At 38.7% G+C, this 14,925-nt stretch overlaps 1 protein-coding gene across 1 annotated transcript; it reads left to right on the top strand.

Annotated features, from left to right (window-relative positions):
* The first annotated feature begins 209 nt into the window (after nucleotides 1-209).
* LOC108578994 (SKI family transcriptional corepressor 2) lies at nucleotides 210-14,507 on the top strand. Its single transcript, XM_017942419.1, has 6 exons — nucleotides 210-374; nucleotides 426-473; nucleotides 2,882-2,981; nucleotides 7,212-7,504; nucleotides 9,265-9,857; nucleotides 14,173-14,507. The coding sequence occupies exons 2-6, from the start codon at nucleotides 427-429 to the stop codon at nucleotides 14,505-14,507; spliced, it is 1,368 nt and encodes a 455-aa protein (XP_017797908.1). The 5' UTR covers nucleotides 210-374; nucleotide 426.
* The last annotated feature ends 418 nt before the right edge of the window (nucleotides 14,508-14,925 follow it).

The raw sequence follows: 14,925 nt of genomic DNA, 5'->3' as shown, positions 1-14,925 counted from the left end.
ATTAGTAGAACGTACGCGGCCGTTTCTAGTTTGTACTAATTGTAAGTAGCGAGTAATTAATGCGGTCGATTCGAGTCCGATCTGTCGAACCGCTGACCAACGGCATCCGGCGGCCGGAGAGGAAAGGGTTGCTGGTTGGGTGCGGAGGAAATGGTGGCTGCAGCTGGCTTTGGAGTAGGGGGAGGATGGCTCGAAGGAGAAGGGGGTTGTTCCGGCTCGGGTACCGGCATTGTTTCACGGTGGATGAGAATTTAATTTGCGCGACGAAGAGGGCGCCAGAGAACAAGGACGACCGCCGAGCGCTGGGGAAAAGCGGGACGGAGACGGGAAGAGGAAACAGAGGATAGAAAGAAAGGGCTGTGTATAACAGAGCAGTAGCGGCGAGAAAGAAAGGGATATAGCAGAGAGTGAAGGAGGGGGTAGAGAATGGTGAAGGTGGAGGTTCGGATGGGTGCTGCCTTGTTTAAGCGTGGGTGGGGGTGTCAAATTGAATTACCCCCTGGTTCCACGGTCCCCGGGGACGTTTGCTGGAGCACTGGCGCTCTCTGTGCTTCTACGTCAGGGTTATACCCGTTTGTAGATGGGTTTTATCTACGTGCACCGTTGTACGTGTGCACGATGTACACGGTATACCTTCATGGAGGCGTTTTCAATTAAAATCAACACCGAGGGTTGCCTCGCTCTCTGTCTCGCTCCCTCTCTTTCTCTCTCTCTCTCTCTGTCTGTCGTTGGTTGGACCGTGTCTATCGATCTTGCTCTCTCTTTCTGTCGTGGCTGCGCAAAATCAGATCGGTCTCTCTGTTTCTCTTTTTTTGTTCCGCTCTCTCTCTCTCTCTCTCTGTGCCTCTCTCTTTTATTTTCCTTCTTCGTTCTCGTTTTTTCCTCTTTTCCTCTGTTTTACTACTCGCGACGGTCTCTCATGAAAAATTCACCGTCTCAATGAAATCTTCGTCGCGCGTTAAACTAATGGAAGGAGTCTGTTGGCCCCGGCGTACTTATTGGTACTTCGTCTCCCATCTTCCAGCGAAGATGTTCCTCTCCGCCTCGGCTAAGAGGATAAGGAACCCGATGCTCGACTCCCATCCCTCCTCGACCCTTTTCCATCGTTTCTTTTTGTTTCGCCACCGGTTCCATTTCCTATCCTGCGCGCACGCCACCTTTTTCCTCCGGGCGGAACGTCTGAAAGAATCCTGAGTTTGGTCCGCTTCGACAGAGGAAACTCATTGTCGACCCTTTTGGCGAATTATAAAGTGAGAAACGGGCGGGAGAAGACGGTGATGAAATACAGGCAGAGTATTCACTTGAACGGTTCACGCGACTTTCCAGCTATTTACGAGAATGCGACAGAGGATGTGTTGACGAAACAATTTAAAAGAAGAATGAACATTTTGGAAATCAATCATTTGCGCAGGAAAATTAAGGGCACGTTGAACCGTTTACACGAAGAGGTATGATTTTTTTATCATAAAATTGTGGAGGGATCTAACAAGAGCACATCCCCAAGTGTCACTCACCGTAATTTATTAATTTGTCACGTATTTTTCTTTTACAAGCCACAGGCTTCTAAAGTTGGATTGTCAAAATCTATTTGCTCTAATATCTCAGAAACTATTAGCTATAGAGGAATTGTTCAAACGTGGAAACTGTGTGCTTCTCAATGAAGAATTCACCTACATAATTAGCTTTTAGAGAAATCCACTTGTTTAAATAATATATTGAAAATTCGTACATTTTTGTTAACTGTTCATCCAAGATGTTCGTTCATTTTCACGTAAATTTGTGTACAGATGCTCTCGGCTGATGTATTATTACTAAATACGGTTAAATTGAAATTTTTATTTTTTGCATTATAATAAAAGATTATTGCATTCGTGGTTTACTTGTAAGATACGTACAATCAGAATCGGAGTGTAATATTTTTATCCATGTAACATCAAATTTATGGTTAGGAAAATGGGTAGCAATTAAAATCCGTTTGCCTTAAACAACTTGTATTCAGATTCCGAGTAGAAATGTTAACCTAAGAATGTCGAATACAGGTTAAAACAATTCTATCATTCTTTCACTTTTGCAAATTTAACGTTATGTTATTCTGCTCTTTTGCATAGAAATGTATTTACCGTAGTCAATTTTATTTAATTTAAACAAGTTACCCACCATGTTCTTTTCACCAGAGGATTCATTAAAGGACAAGAATGCGACTTCGACCGCGTAATTCCGTCTCACGCGACGGAACTCTTTCAATTCAGTTAATCACCGTGCGCCTATTGAAAAAAAAATTCGGTCTTTCGCCTATTCGAGGCTGGATTTAATCACACTTGAAATCTCCTCACGCGATACATAAACCGGAAGCTGATCGCGCTACAACGTGGATCAATGAAGTCGGCCGTCGATGATCGCGATTAATTGACCGCAAAACGGTTCGAACGTCTGCAAAGAAACCCGATTTAATCGAACTAAATGCCAGCGTACGAACGTTGAACGTTTAATGACGTAGTAGAGTGATTCGGTTGGTCGATTCGATGACAAGTGATCGATAAAGTGTAATAAATATAATTACATGAGAATGAAATGAACGTGGAACGACAGAATGGGCGCGATCCAACGTTTCGTATCGCCTTTTTCGATTGCTACGTGTGTTACACCGGACAGATTGTTACACCAGGAAAAGTTATTATGGGATTTAAACTCGTCGATGTAATTTGAAGAGCATTCATTAGCGTTTGGCCGTTTACGAGATATCAGAGAGAAATATGTAATTCGTTGAGAGAGAGAGGAGAGAGAGAGAGAGAGAGAGAGAGAGAGCTTTGTGAGATGATCAATTGATGAGTGTATATAAAAATTGATCGAGATTGTTATTTCTGTTTCTTTTTTGTTGCAGTAAAATGGACGGGCCGGCGGTATTATCGATGCCGCCGATAACCGCGCCCCAAAAATCAGCACAATCGCCGCAGCCGCAGTCCCATACGAAATCCAATCAGGTATCGTGTACGCTTTTTATATTATGGGATTTTATTTTATAATTGTTTCTGGTGAATGGCCAAACGGGACGGGACAGTGGTTAGTTCCATCTCACATTGGTGGAATTTGCTTTTTGAAGCACGTTTCATTCGTTTCCCTATTTGCTTACAGAAGGTCGAATATTTTGTACAAAATACGGTAACATTAGTTTTGCTGATACATTATAATTGCTTCAATCTCGTCTGTTTAATTGTAGATTATAGACGGACTAAAGTTAGTTTACTAGTAGTGATATTGGAATTTTATAAATCCTACAATATAAAGTATAAATCATATTTGGAATTTCTTTAACATTCTGTAATACTAAGGAGACTATAAAACATTCTGGATTGAAATACACGATATTTAGTTCGAATTCACGTAAACATAAAGGATTCTGAAATACACAATGTCCGCTATTTAGAAATCTTAAGCATGCAGTATTTAGATTATATAATTTTATGCATTTCAGTATCTATACGTAATTATATCTACTCAAAAATTATAGTATTTGACAATTTTGCTGCATTATGAAGTCCCAACTAGCAGGCTTTAAGCTACACATCTCTTATGACTTGATGTATTAAAAACTATGTCTATAAGAAAAATAATAATATACTTAATTACATAATAATACATTGTTTTATACCTTCCCTAGCACAAGAGCTACCGACAACACACCACAACTAACATAAGTAAAATTTTCATGCGGTGAACGAAGATATCTTTTGTTATACAGGGTGGACCAATAAGTCTGTTCACCTGAAATATCTTCGTTATTTTTAAAGATGTGGAAGAACATTATTTACAAAGTAATTTTGTACGTCGAGGGTTTCCCTCTATTTTCTTTTAAATGGCAGGCAATACTTTTTTATCCCTAGTAAAATAGCCAATGTTTAGATGATTTCAACGACCTCCGATACAATATCATCCGACAATTAAAAAAAGGAGTAAAACAATGAGTCTTACATCGTAAGAGGTGCTGCTAACGATGACGTTATCGATATGCAAAGTGAGTCATGTAGAACAGGCCATCTAATTATTTGTTCTAGTTATGACGATACGAGAAAACTTTTATACGTAATTTAACCCTCGAACGACCGTGTTACGAATCGCGATATGTTTGTTGCGAAACCGATAATTGTCCCTCTTTTTGAGTCAGACCATTTAAGGAATCTACTCGGGATAAGGGACTCAGATAGTGCTCGAAAAATAGATTATTAACGTACAACAGTTTGCTGTTAAAACTATATATTCGTGAACGAACGTTGTGCAGAGCGCGAAATGTCTACGCTTACTGATAGGAAAATTGTGTGTCGCGTCGTGTGGTGTTCGCTATTTCATAAACTACGTGTGTGCTGTGATTGGTGGTGTGAAAACTGTCGTAGGTAGTGGAAGTGTGTGGTGATTGGTTTTCTCGGTGTGTTTGGGGTGTGTCTGCTGGTGGTGTGAAAGTGGGGAATTTGTTCTTACATTTGTTATATTACTTGTCTGAAAATTGGTGATGTCAAAGGTCTGTTTTATTGCTTAGGGCATGTGGTGTCCAGGTGTGAGAATCGTCGAATTTTTGGTGTAATGAAGTAATTTGCGCATGCCGGCTAAGACCTCGCTTTTTAGAAGGTGCTGTCTATTGAAAATAGCGATGTTATTGTTCGGCTCGTCGGTACGGCCGAACAACCCAAGCGGCGTCTGTTACGCATGTGTTTCGTAAATGCATGTCAATACCTCCGGAGGTAAATCTACACACCAAAACAAATCAAAAATGTCGTATGAATGTAAATGTTCCAAGTACCAGCCTCGTGCCTCGATACACGCTACTGCAGGTCGTAGCATCGAGTTCCGCACTCGCTCGAAAATACCAGGTCTTCCTCGAATAGTCTCAAATCCATTTTCTATCCTTTCTTGCCGATCTTGCACATTATTCACTTGCGTTGCATACACGATTTTTAGAACGCTAGTGAACTCGCGAGAATAAGGCACCGACCGTCCGCCATTTTGTCTGCTTCGTATCGATGGACATTAATTTGTAAATATTAGATAAGGTTAGGACGCGCTAAGGCGTAAAGTAACGTGTGTTGAGGAACGAGGCGGGTAATTCGAACAATTTCTTTAACCCTTTGCACTCCAAGCAGTTCTCCATAAGATTAATAGTGAAACTCCTGAGAATCCAAAGTTTTGTTTTGAAAAAGAAAAACAAAAGGATTTTTAACGCTTATAAATTTACTTATTTCTATTTCTTCCATTAATTTGCATTATTTTCATAATATAAAAACACCTGAATTTTACTTTTTAAATTTCTCCATGTCGCCATAACAGCGCCATTGGAGTGCAAAGGGCTAATCATCCATAACTCTAAAACTAAGGTATATCGGACATACATATGTTCATATGACATTTTTTATTTGTTTTGGTGTGTAGATTTACCTACCACCTGAAGTGTCGACATGCATTTAAGAAACACCCTGTATACAGATAGAAATGTAGCTGTGGGTGAATAACACGTGGTTGAAAGTTGAACAATTGCACAACGAAGATAATGATACATAAAAGGGAATATTGAGCACCTGAATAATACTCTCTTATTATTTCTCACTTATTCTCTCTCTCTCGTATTGTTTTCATCTACCACACGGCTCTACTGTTTACTCTCCCGTTCCAACTAAGACACTGACCGCTTTGCCAATCTCAAGTCGTTTCGAGCATCAGCCATAGATCATACCGACTCCCAGAATGTCCACATATATTCAAAACAAACACACGACATTCACGCCATCATTCACAACACATTAGTAAAACCAAATCCACAGTAGCTACTTCGGCATCGAGAGGTTAGAAGCGTGGGAGATGTCTCTTTAAACGCGACAATTGGCAAAGACATATACAGTGTGTCCCACGATAAGTGCCGTTCGATATACCTAACTACTGAACGGTAGATGGTAGGACAAAAATGTAAGAAGACTGTTGCCATAATATTTTATGTAGAATTTCAATTTTTCAACGTCATACTAAGGCCATCTCGTGTTTTCTTAAATGGAATTCTATATCTTTGTTTTGGTATTATGAAAAGTTTTAAAGCAGACTTTACCTCTGTCTTTTACGTTCGATGTTCAAAATGTCCATCTCCAGCTCTTAACCCTTTGGGTACACGTTTATTTGAAAATTTGTTTGCACTTGGAGCACATTTAATTTTTTGGGCAAGTAAAAGCAGTAGATTTTATGCAAGAATTAATTTATTTCGTATTATTCATTATATATACTCCTACATAATATTGAAATAACTTTAGGCAGTTAGTATTACAAAATACTCTTAAAACAAATAAACTCTGGTTATAATAACATTTAACATTTTCTTTTTCTTCCCAAATCCATTCATCTAATTTTTCACGAGAAGATTCACTATCACTGCTTGATAAGCATCTTGTACGTCTTTTACGTCTTGGAATAATTTCACTATCGTTATCACTTTCTAGTTCGATGTATTCTTCATCATTTTCATTTTGTAATTCCCCTTTATCGCTTAAAGGATCATTAAAAAATTCTTCGTCAGATTGTTCAAGATCACTACTTTCGTTAAAACTGTCGCTATCACTTTGATCAAATATATTCTCTATTTCTGCCATTATGGGGTTGTGTATCCCAAACAAGGTCCACCAAAATACTGAAATTATTTGTTCTGTTGCAACAGATACGCATTACTTTGAAATAAACCAGAATGAACTAGTTAAATCTCGTCTCAGTTTCAACGACGTATCAGAACGTCATGTGCGACTATGCCCAAACAAATGCATCACGTTCTGATACGTCAAATGTAGCCAAAGGGTTAAGCATTGCTGCAGCCTATTGCATCAATATCATCTGACTTGGAAAGGTAAATATTTGAAACAGATGTAATTTCATGAAACGAATAAGTCTCATTGTGTTACTCCCGTCTAAATATCTCCTATTCTATAAGCAATAAAATAAAGGATAGCATGCTACTTATGAATGTTGAAGTGACCTTGAAATTCTCGAAAACCCTTCGTCTAGAAAAAAAAAAAAAACGATTACTGACATATTATGGCCCCCTCTGTACCATAAAACTTTTGTAACCAAAGTTCTTCCACATCTCTAAAAATAACAGAGATATTCTAAGTGAAAAGAATTATTGGTCCACCCTGTATAATGCTAAATCTGAGAACCACGTTGTGAACCTAAAGGCTCAGGAGTTGCAGGTGGGCACCGTTTCACTCTACGGAATTCACATCGTCTCCTTGGTGATCGAGGGCCAGGAAAGGCTCTGTTTGGCGCAGATCAGCAACACGTTGCTGAAGCAGTTCAGCTACAACGAGATTCACAATCGCAGGGTGGCGTTGGGCATAACCTGCGTGCAATGCACCCCGGTCCAGTTGGAGATCCTCCGTCGAGCTGGCGCCATGCCCGTTTCCTCCAGAAGATGCGGCATGATTACGCGAAGGGAAGCCGAGCGTCTCTGCAAATCGTTCCTCGGCGACAATGCGCCGCCCAGGTTGGTTAACTTTTGTCAAACCGTCTTTCCGAGTACCTGTTTTCGCGTGGAACGACGATTTTCAGATTAGGTTTCGAGCAAAAGAATTTGATAAGAGATTCGTTGAATAATTTTAGAGAAAAATTTCATGTGAAACGCTAGTTTCGAGTATTTTAAAAAAGGCATATTTTGAGACACTGTGAGACGTTTACATAAATGGATTTCGAGAAAAGGCACTGGTAAGAAATTATTTCGAAGTAAACTTGCTATTCGTAACAGTAGACTTAATATTTAGGATGATCATATTTGTAGCAGTAAAAAGATGGTAAAAAAAATTAGTCTCGCGAATACAGTATTTTAATACTATTACAGAAGCAATTATCTGATTTACATAATAAAGTCAAACGAAAGATACTATGATACAGAAACGACGAAAAAATGACGAAAGAGATTTTAGCTAATATATCCATAAACAATAAAAACGATAGGTTTAATTTTGTAGAGATTCTATTTTCAGCACTTTTTTGTCAAAATCTGCCTATACACTATCACTTACATTTCTATCTTCGTTCATTGTTAAAGCACCATTGCTCGGCTACATATTGGAATTGTTTTCGTAATTATTGCAGTCGTTTATTTGGTTAAATGAATTCTCATTGTCAGAAACTTTGAACTTTAAGTTGAATTCAACTTATCGATCTTATCAATATACGGGAAAAGGGATCACGTCGAAGAATTATCGACCTTTAAACTGTCCTAAATTCGTGAAAAAAAATCGTACAATAATCCACCTGAAGACATTTTCATTTCATCTCGCTAAGTTGATTTTCCTCGAAAATGCTTTTCCACTAGGAAACATGGGAAAGTGAACATGGTTCTTTTCTCCCTTGAAAATATTAAAGAAAATTCTTGAGAGCTTAGAAAATTTTTGTCATCACTCAAATCACCATGAATTTGAAGATTGAAGGCTCCCCTTAGAAACGAACACTTAAAAGTTTATGTACAATTCTTTGTCGCCGTTTTATTGTATTTTGAATGAAAAGTGTGCGTCTGACGTTAGAATAACCCAAGGTGCACCACGAGGAGGCTAAACTCCGTACAGTTGTTTGATTTTGTAAAATTTTCGGGAAAAAACACAATGTTCACTTTCCCGCCCAGCGTCCTAGTAGAAAAGCATCTTCGACGAAAATCATCTCAACGAGGTGAAAGCAGAAGCTTCACCCTTCAAAATAACTCCAGATCAATTATTTTTTATTTTTTTTTTCACCAAGTTGTAACAGTTCAGATATCGACAATTTTTCAGCGAAAATTTCACGGTCCTTTAATTTTACCGCCGAATGTATGTATCATAACAATAATATTACCATTAAGCTGCGTCTACACTATATAACATAACACGTTACATAGCAAAGTTATAAAACTTGTTAAAAGAAGAACAAGAAAACTGTTATGTAACATTTTTCCTGTTATATAAAAAGTTGCGTTATCTATCAAGTGTCAGTAAAGATCGAAGAAATTGAAGAAACGATGCGATTATAAAATATTTGCTATCATCATTTGATACCATTACTAATAATGTGACACGAAATATTGTACAAACTTGTTACAGACTTGTTACTACAATACCAAAAGGTACAATCTTGTGACAAGTTATAAAAACATTTGTTTTATAACACTGTTTTGTTAGACAGTGTAGACGCTGCTCCAACAAATTCATCTAACACCGTAAAACAATTATACACAACAATTCCAATATTATCACCCACCATACTTCTATCAAGGTTGCCCGAAGATTTCGCGTTTTCCGTGCACCACGAGTGCGCTTGGGGTTGCAGTGGCGCGTTCCTTCCCGCGCGCTACAACAGTTCGCGCGCCAAGTGCATCAAATGCGCCTATTGCGGCCTGTTCTTCTCCCCGAACAAATTCATCTTCCACTCACACCGGACCGGCCCGTCGGATAAATATGTGCAACCGGACGCGGCCAACTTCAATTCATGGCGACGCCACATGAAACTGTCCGGCAATCTGCCGGACGAAGTGGTGCACGCGTGGGAGGACGTGAAGGCTATGTTCAACGGCGGTACCAGGAAACGATTACTTAATAATCCGACTTCAAGGGAATCACCGAGCCCGGCGAAACAACCGAGATCATCGCCCACGGCGCAGATACCCACCCTCGCCCCATCGCCCACGCATCCCCGGGTGCCTCCATTTCCAGAATTGCCTTTGCCGTTGTCCAGAAGCCTGGTCATGGACTACGTGTGGCACCAACATCAACAGGCCGCTGCCGTCGCCGCAGCCAAAACGCCAGGATTCCCGTTCTCGCCGTATGCTCTTCCATGGCTGGCTAAGAGGGGACCAGTATTGTTTCCTGGTGAGTTGTTCACGATGTTTGTATCCTTTAGAAAATATGACGGAGATTTTTCGAAAAATTCTTTCTACTCGGAGTAACCTCTCAAAAAACGTATCAACCTTCCCCAGTCTCCCCTACGTTAAAATTTTTAACACTCGTTTTGAATCATCTTATATGGAAGATGAATATACAGCGTGGGCCAAAAGTCACGAAAGGGCTTCTAATTGTTATAACTTTAATTATTTGTTTTTTTTTTGCAATTTTTGTTAATAAACAAAACTATGTATCTTGTAGAACCTAAAATTCTAAGGTTCTCCACCAGCGCCAAGTGCATTCCCTCATCGGACCTTACTTTTTTGAAGAACAATTGCCCTTTGGCTTTAGAAAAAAAAATCACTATCTTGGTCAGCTGTTCTTTCATAAACTTACCCATACTTAAATTGCAGAACTATAAATATCTGCAATAAAACTTAGAAAAAGGTTTAAACAATTAGTGTAGGGCCGCTAAGTCCGAATCGCCCGTGAGACGACATCGCAAAGGGCGTAGCGAGCACGCAGTATGTAGTTGGCTACACGGGAGCGGTGTCGGGCTTTGTTGGCGCATCTTGTAGTCGACCGACACGTTGTCGACGATGGTGGCAGGGATGTGCTGACTGCGTGGCGGCGGGATATTTTCTTCTGTTTCTCTTTGTTCACGTCGCAAGGTGAGGCGAGACTTTTGGGACAGTCGGTTAGCAGCAAGGGACGTCACCAAACTGATACACGTCGATTTTGATTAAATTTTGCTGGAGAATTTGAAAATATTAGATACCTAATTTTTTTAACTGCTAATATTCGTGTTTAGGGTGTGAAATCACCCTCTAAACTTGGCGGCTGGAAAACTATTAATTAGAATATCTCGAAAGTGAAATATGAATTCTGACCGTTTCTTCACGAAGAATAACAAAACGTAAATGACGATAAATGACGCCGCCATAGCTGAAAATATCATATGTTTGTAAATATTTTCTATGCGATATGATATGTTTTGATAAAAATTCTTCAATAGAGACTACAAAATGGATCTCACAAATACATTTTCTTCCTAATTTTCAAAAAATTGCTGTAAAGCGAGAAAAAGTCGATACTTGCTCGGCGCGTGTAATTTCATTTAACTTCTTACGGAGTTCGACTAATGAATCTGCTATTTTCTATCGCAGCTCCTAAGAAACTGCGATTCTAAAATGAACGTCTCCTCAAGACGATACCGCAATCGATACCGGAACTGAGCATTCATCACATTGTATTATTTTAACTCTTAATTTATTTAATACATACTTTCATCGTCAATCGTCTCCCCTATTTCCTACGAAAGTTAGAGCAATTAAAAATCCTTTCGTGACTTTTAGCCCACCCTCTATAATATCATAAATTCTGAACGTAGAATTTTGCTTCCGAAGATTTTGGCATTAAATACGATTAGTTGCTGGTGGATAATGAAATTAACGTATAGGAAATAATGAATTTTTATTTAAAAATTTGCACTATTAGACTGTTTTCTGCGTTAAAAAGATATTATCATCTTGATTTACGTCAATATTATTATCTACAGAGAAAAATGGATTAAAGTTGCATGGTTTCAAACGAGACATAGGATAGATCAAAAGAAATTTTTGATGCTTCGAAGATTTGAAGGTGACCATTGATATCTTAAATCCTCGAGACGCATAATTTGAATAAAATTATTGCTCAAAAATCTAACTTAAGAATCTATTCATTCAGTCGGTAAAATCAAGTTTCCGAATTTGTTCGGTATATTCGAGAATGTTCTCGTAACACAATAATCATAAATTGTACACCTACAATTAGCAAAAGGTTCCCTAAAGTAACGCGAATGTTCGTAGATCCAAATTTCAATAGTTTCATATGCAAATTTCATATGCAGTTCGCGTAAAACGTGATCCGTAATATACATATAACGGATTACATGCGTAGCGAGCAGAAATTACACTCCGTGACAGTGTTCATTAGTATAATTACAGAGCAAATGCGAATGCGAAAAGTACTATGAAAATTATTAATCGGTGCAACGACAGCGATCATGGGTGCGCGTGTAAGGTAATGGTCTTTGATAATAATTATTAATACTCTCTTATACGTTGCCGCGTTTGTTCCTGTGTTATCGATTAACTTCGCCGCCATTTCGATTCATTCGTGTGGTTAGTATTAATCAATTGAAATTATTTTAACTAATAGTAAACGAAATCTCCGCGCGCCAGCCAGTCATTAATTCGAGTGGCACGCAAAAGTTACCAGCGCTGCTGATAACAAATTTTAGCCATGAATGGACAAGCTATTTAGAGGATTAGCTTAACTGTGGCTCGCAACAAATATCGTTAGTTAATGTTTCGAATTCATTGCACGCCGGGATTACTAACAATATACGCGTGACTAGTTCATATTTCTCGATATATAAAGTAATAATTCTCTACAGGCACGTCCCGCTCTATTTTAGAAAATTCTGTACGACTGTTTGTACGAAGTGATAAAGGAATTTTTCAAGGGAACTTTGTAACGAGTAATAAAAAAGGTGTTGTACAACAAGGTTATAAAAGAATTTGTTATACAGTGTAGACGCAGCTTTAGGATGGTAGGGTAAATTTTGGTAAGACTGCGACAGTTTTAGAATTTTTCTATCAACTGCAGCTACCTCTTGTATCATCTGATAATTCTCTACTTCTTTAAAAATATGTGTGTCACTGAAACAGTATTGCTTTTGATAAAAAGATATTATTGTATGTTCGTTCAACATTTAACACGCTCTAGACACCAATCTTTTTAATCTAATAGGTACAGAAGAAAAAGAAATTACAGCCTGAATAACTGACTAGAAAAATAATTAACCCTAGAGCGGTCTTCGTTTTGACGGTACACTCAAGACTTTTGGGTGAAAAAGGACCTAAGACCTTATGTGTAATTTTTGTTTCCAACGCGACATATGAACCTAGACAATAAACGTTTAAAATAATGTTAAGGAACGTAAACTTGATAAGAGCAAAAATGGCAGTGGGTCAAAAAAGACCCGAAGACCGCTCTAGAGTACAATTTTCACAAGTTTGAGATTAATGTTTGTATATGCGATTATGAGCATGCGCTACTAATATTACAATAATAACAGTAATCCAGAAACTTTGTTGTTACACCGTGTATTATGGTATATTTGATTTTTCTACACAATAACTGTACGATACTCGACTCGAACGAGACTGGTTTCAGCTCGAACTCAGTTAGTATCGTTGCGCTCCCGATGTGTTAATCCCGGAAGGGCGAAATTCTAGTAGTTGGTGTGGTGATGGTGAATAATAGGTTCTCTCCGTCAGAATATTTTTGAACTCTTTTATGATAGGGAAGGAATTTGTTAGGGGCTAGGAAGACGGTTGGAAAGGACTGTTTATTAATTTACGATGTGTGACTGGCCGGTGGGCTGCGCGACCGGACACCCTGTATACTTCAAAAAGGGGAAAGGGATAGGAAACATGACCAGGGTGCGACTTGAACTATTTTATGATAGGGAAGGAATTTGTTAGGGGCTAGGAAGACGGCTGGAAAGGACTGTTTATTAATTTATGATATGTGACTGGCCGGTGGGCTGCACGACCGGACAATAACAAACTTTGGTTTAATGTGCTTTCTTATATTATACATATAATATATCATGTATTAATATCTATCGTTATAAGAATAAGATTCTTCTATTATACATCAGGTTCCCCATTTTATACTGCATATCTTTCAATAAAAAGAAATGAGAGCAACATAACAAATTTGGTAACCCTTTAGTTAACACATTAACATATATGCTGCAATTAGCGATGGGCTATGAAAAGCTTCGAATTACTTGGAATATGTAAATATGGCGAAAAATTCGACTTGATAAGTCTTGAATCTTGAGTCCTTATAGGTCTCGAGTCTTTAAAATTTCGATACATTTTGAAAGTCTTGGAAGTTTGGATAGGACTTGAGAGCTAGGTTAGTATCTAATATCTTGCAAGCACTTTAAATGCATTTGTCCAATCAGCATCATTACATCAGTATCGTAAAATATGAAAGAAATTGAATACTCGGGTGTAAGGCACGTAATACTCTCGAGACTTTCGAGACCTATCGAAACTTTAAAGACCTGTTAAGACTCAAGGTTCAAGATTCATCGAGACTATCAAGAAATTTACATACGTATCGAATTAGAGTCGAAGTGATTCGAAATTTCACAGTATTGAAAAACTTCAAATCGCTTCGAAACTGAGATTCAAACACCCTTCACTAGCTGCAATATAACACGTATTCGTTGATTCTTTAGGACCTCTACCACCACCGATAAGCGGTTCCAGTCCCACAGAACCCCTGATACCAGCGGTGAATCCATCATTGCATCAGTCTGCCTTTCGTCCTGTAATTCGTGGACCTCCGATCGTCGAATCAGTCTCTCAAGAACAACCAACGGATGCCTCTATGTCCAATAAAGAGGATAACTCCGACGATGAAGTGGACATTGAGACGACAGAAGACGATCCAGTCACGCCTCTGAACATCGCTGCACAGAATCTTCATGCGGTCTCAAACTCAACCACCAGCAGTCATAGTGGTCGCAACTCGCCCCAATGTTGGAGTCCTCCTCGAGAAACGGTGAGTTAAAGGTTACTCGTTGGAACCTTATTCTTTGCTTCCGTTTGTCGGATATTTCCAGCTCTCAATACTTCAAGTAAATATGCAGGGTGTCGTGTAACTGGTGTTACAAACGGGAAAGTGATGATTCTATATGAAAAACTAAATCGAAAATATGCAATAAAATTTGTTCGTCGAAGGTTTTGTTTTTGAGAAAACTGAATTTAAAAATTCACTACAAACTCTTGCTTCTGCACGTACCTTTGTTGGTAAGCAGCGGTAATGTCACATTTAGCAAAGAAATAGTCTACGCAGAAGATAGTGCGAATCTTCAAATCTCTAAAATAAAGAATTAAGATTTTCACGCAATTAAAGCGTGAAAATACCATATCATCAGTCGACGACTCTCTGATTGAAAGAACAAGGATTTGTATGCGTTAACACGGAC

Source organism: Habropoda laboriosa, unplaced genomic scaffold (genome assembly GCF_001263275.1).
Source record: "Habropoda laboriosa isolate 0110345459 unplaced genomic scaffold, ASM126327v1 scaffold30, whole genome shotgun sequence".
Lineage (NCBI taxonomy): Eukaryota > Metazoa > Arthropoda > Insecta > Hymenoptera > Apidae > Habropoda > Habropoda laboriosa.
This window is presented reverse-complemented; position numbering and strand designations above follow the sequence as displayed.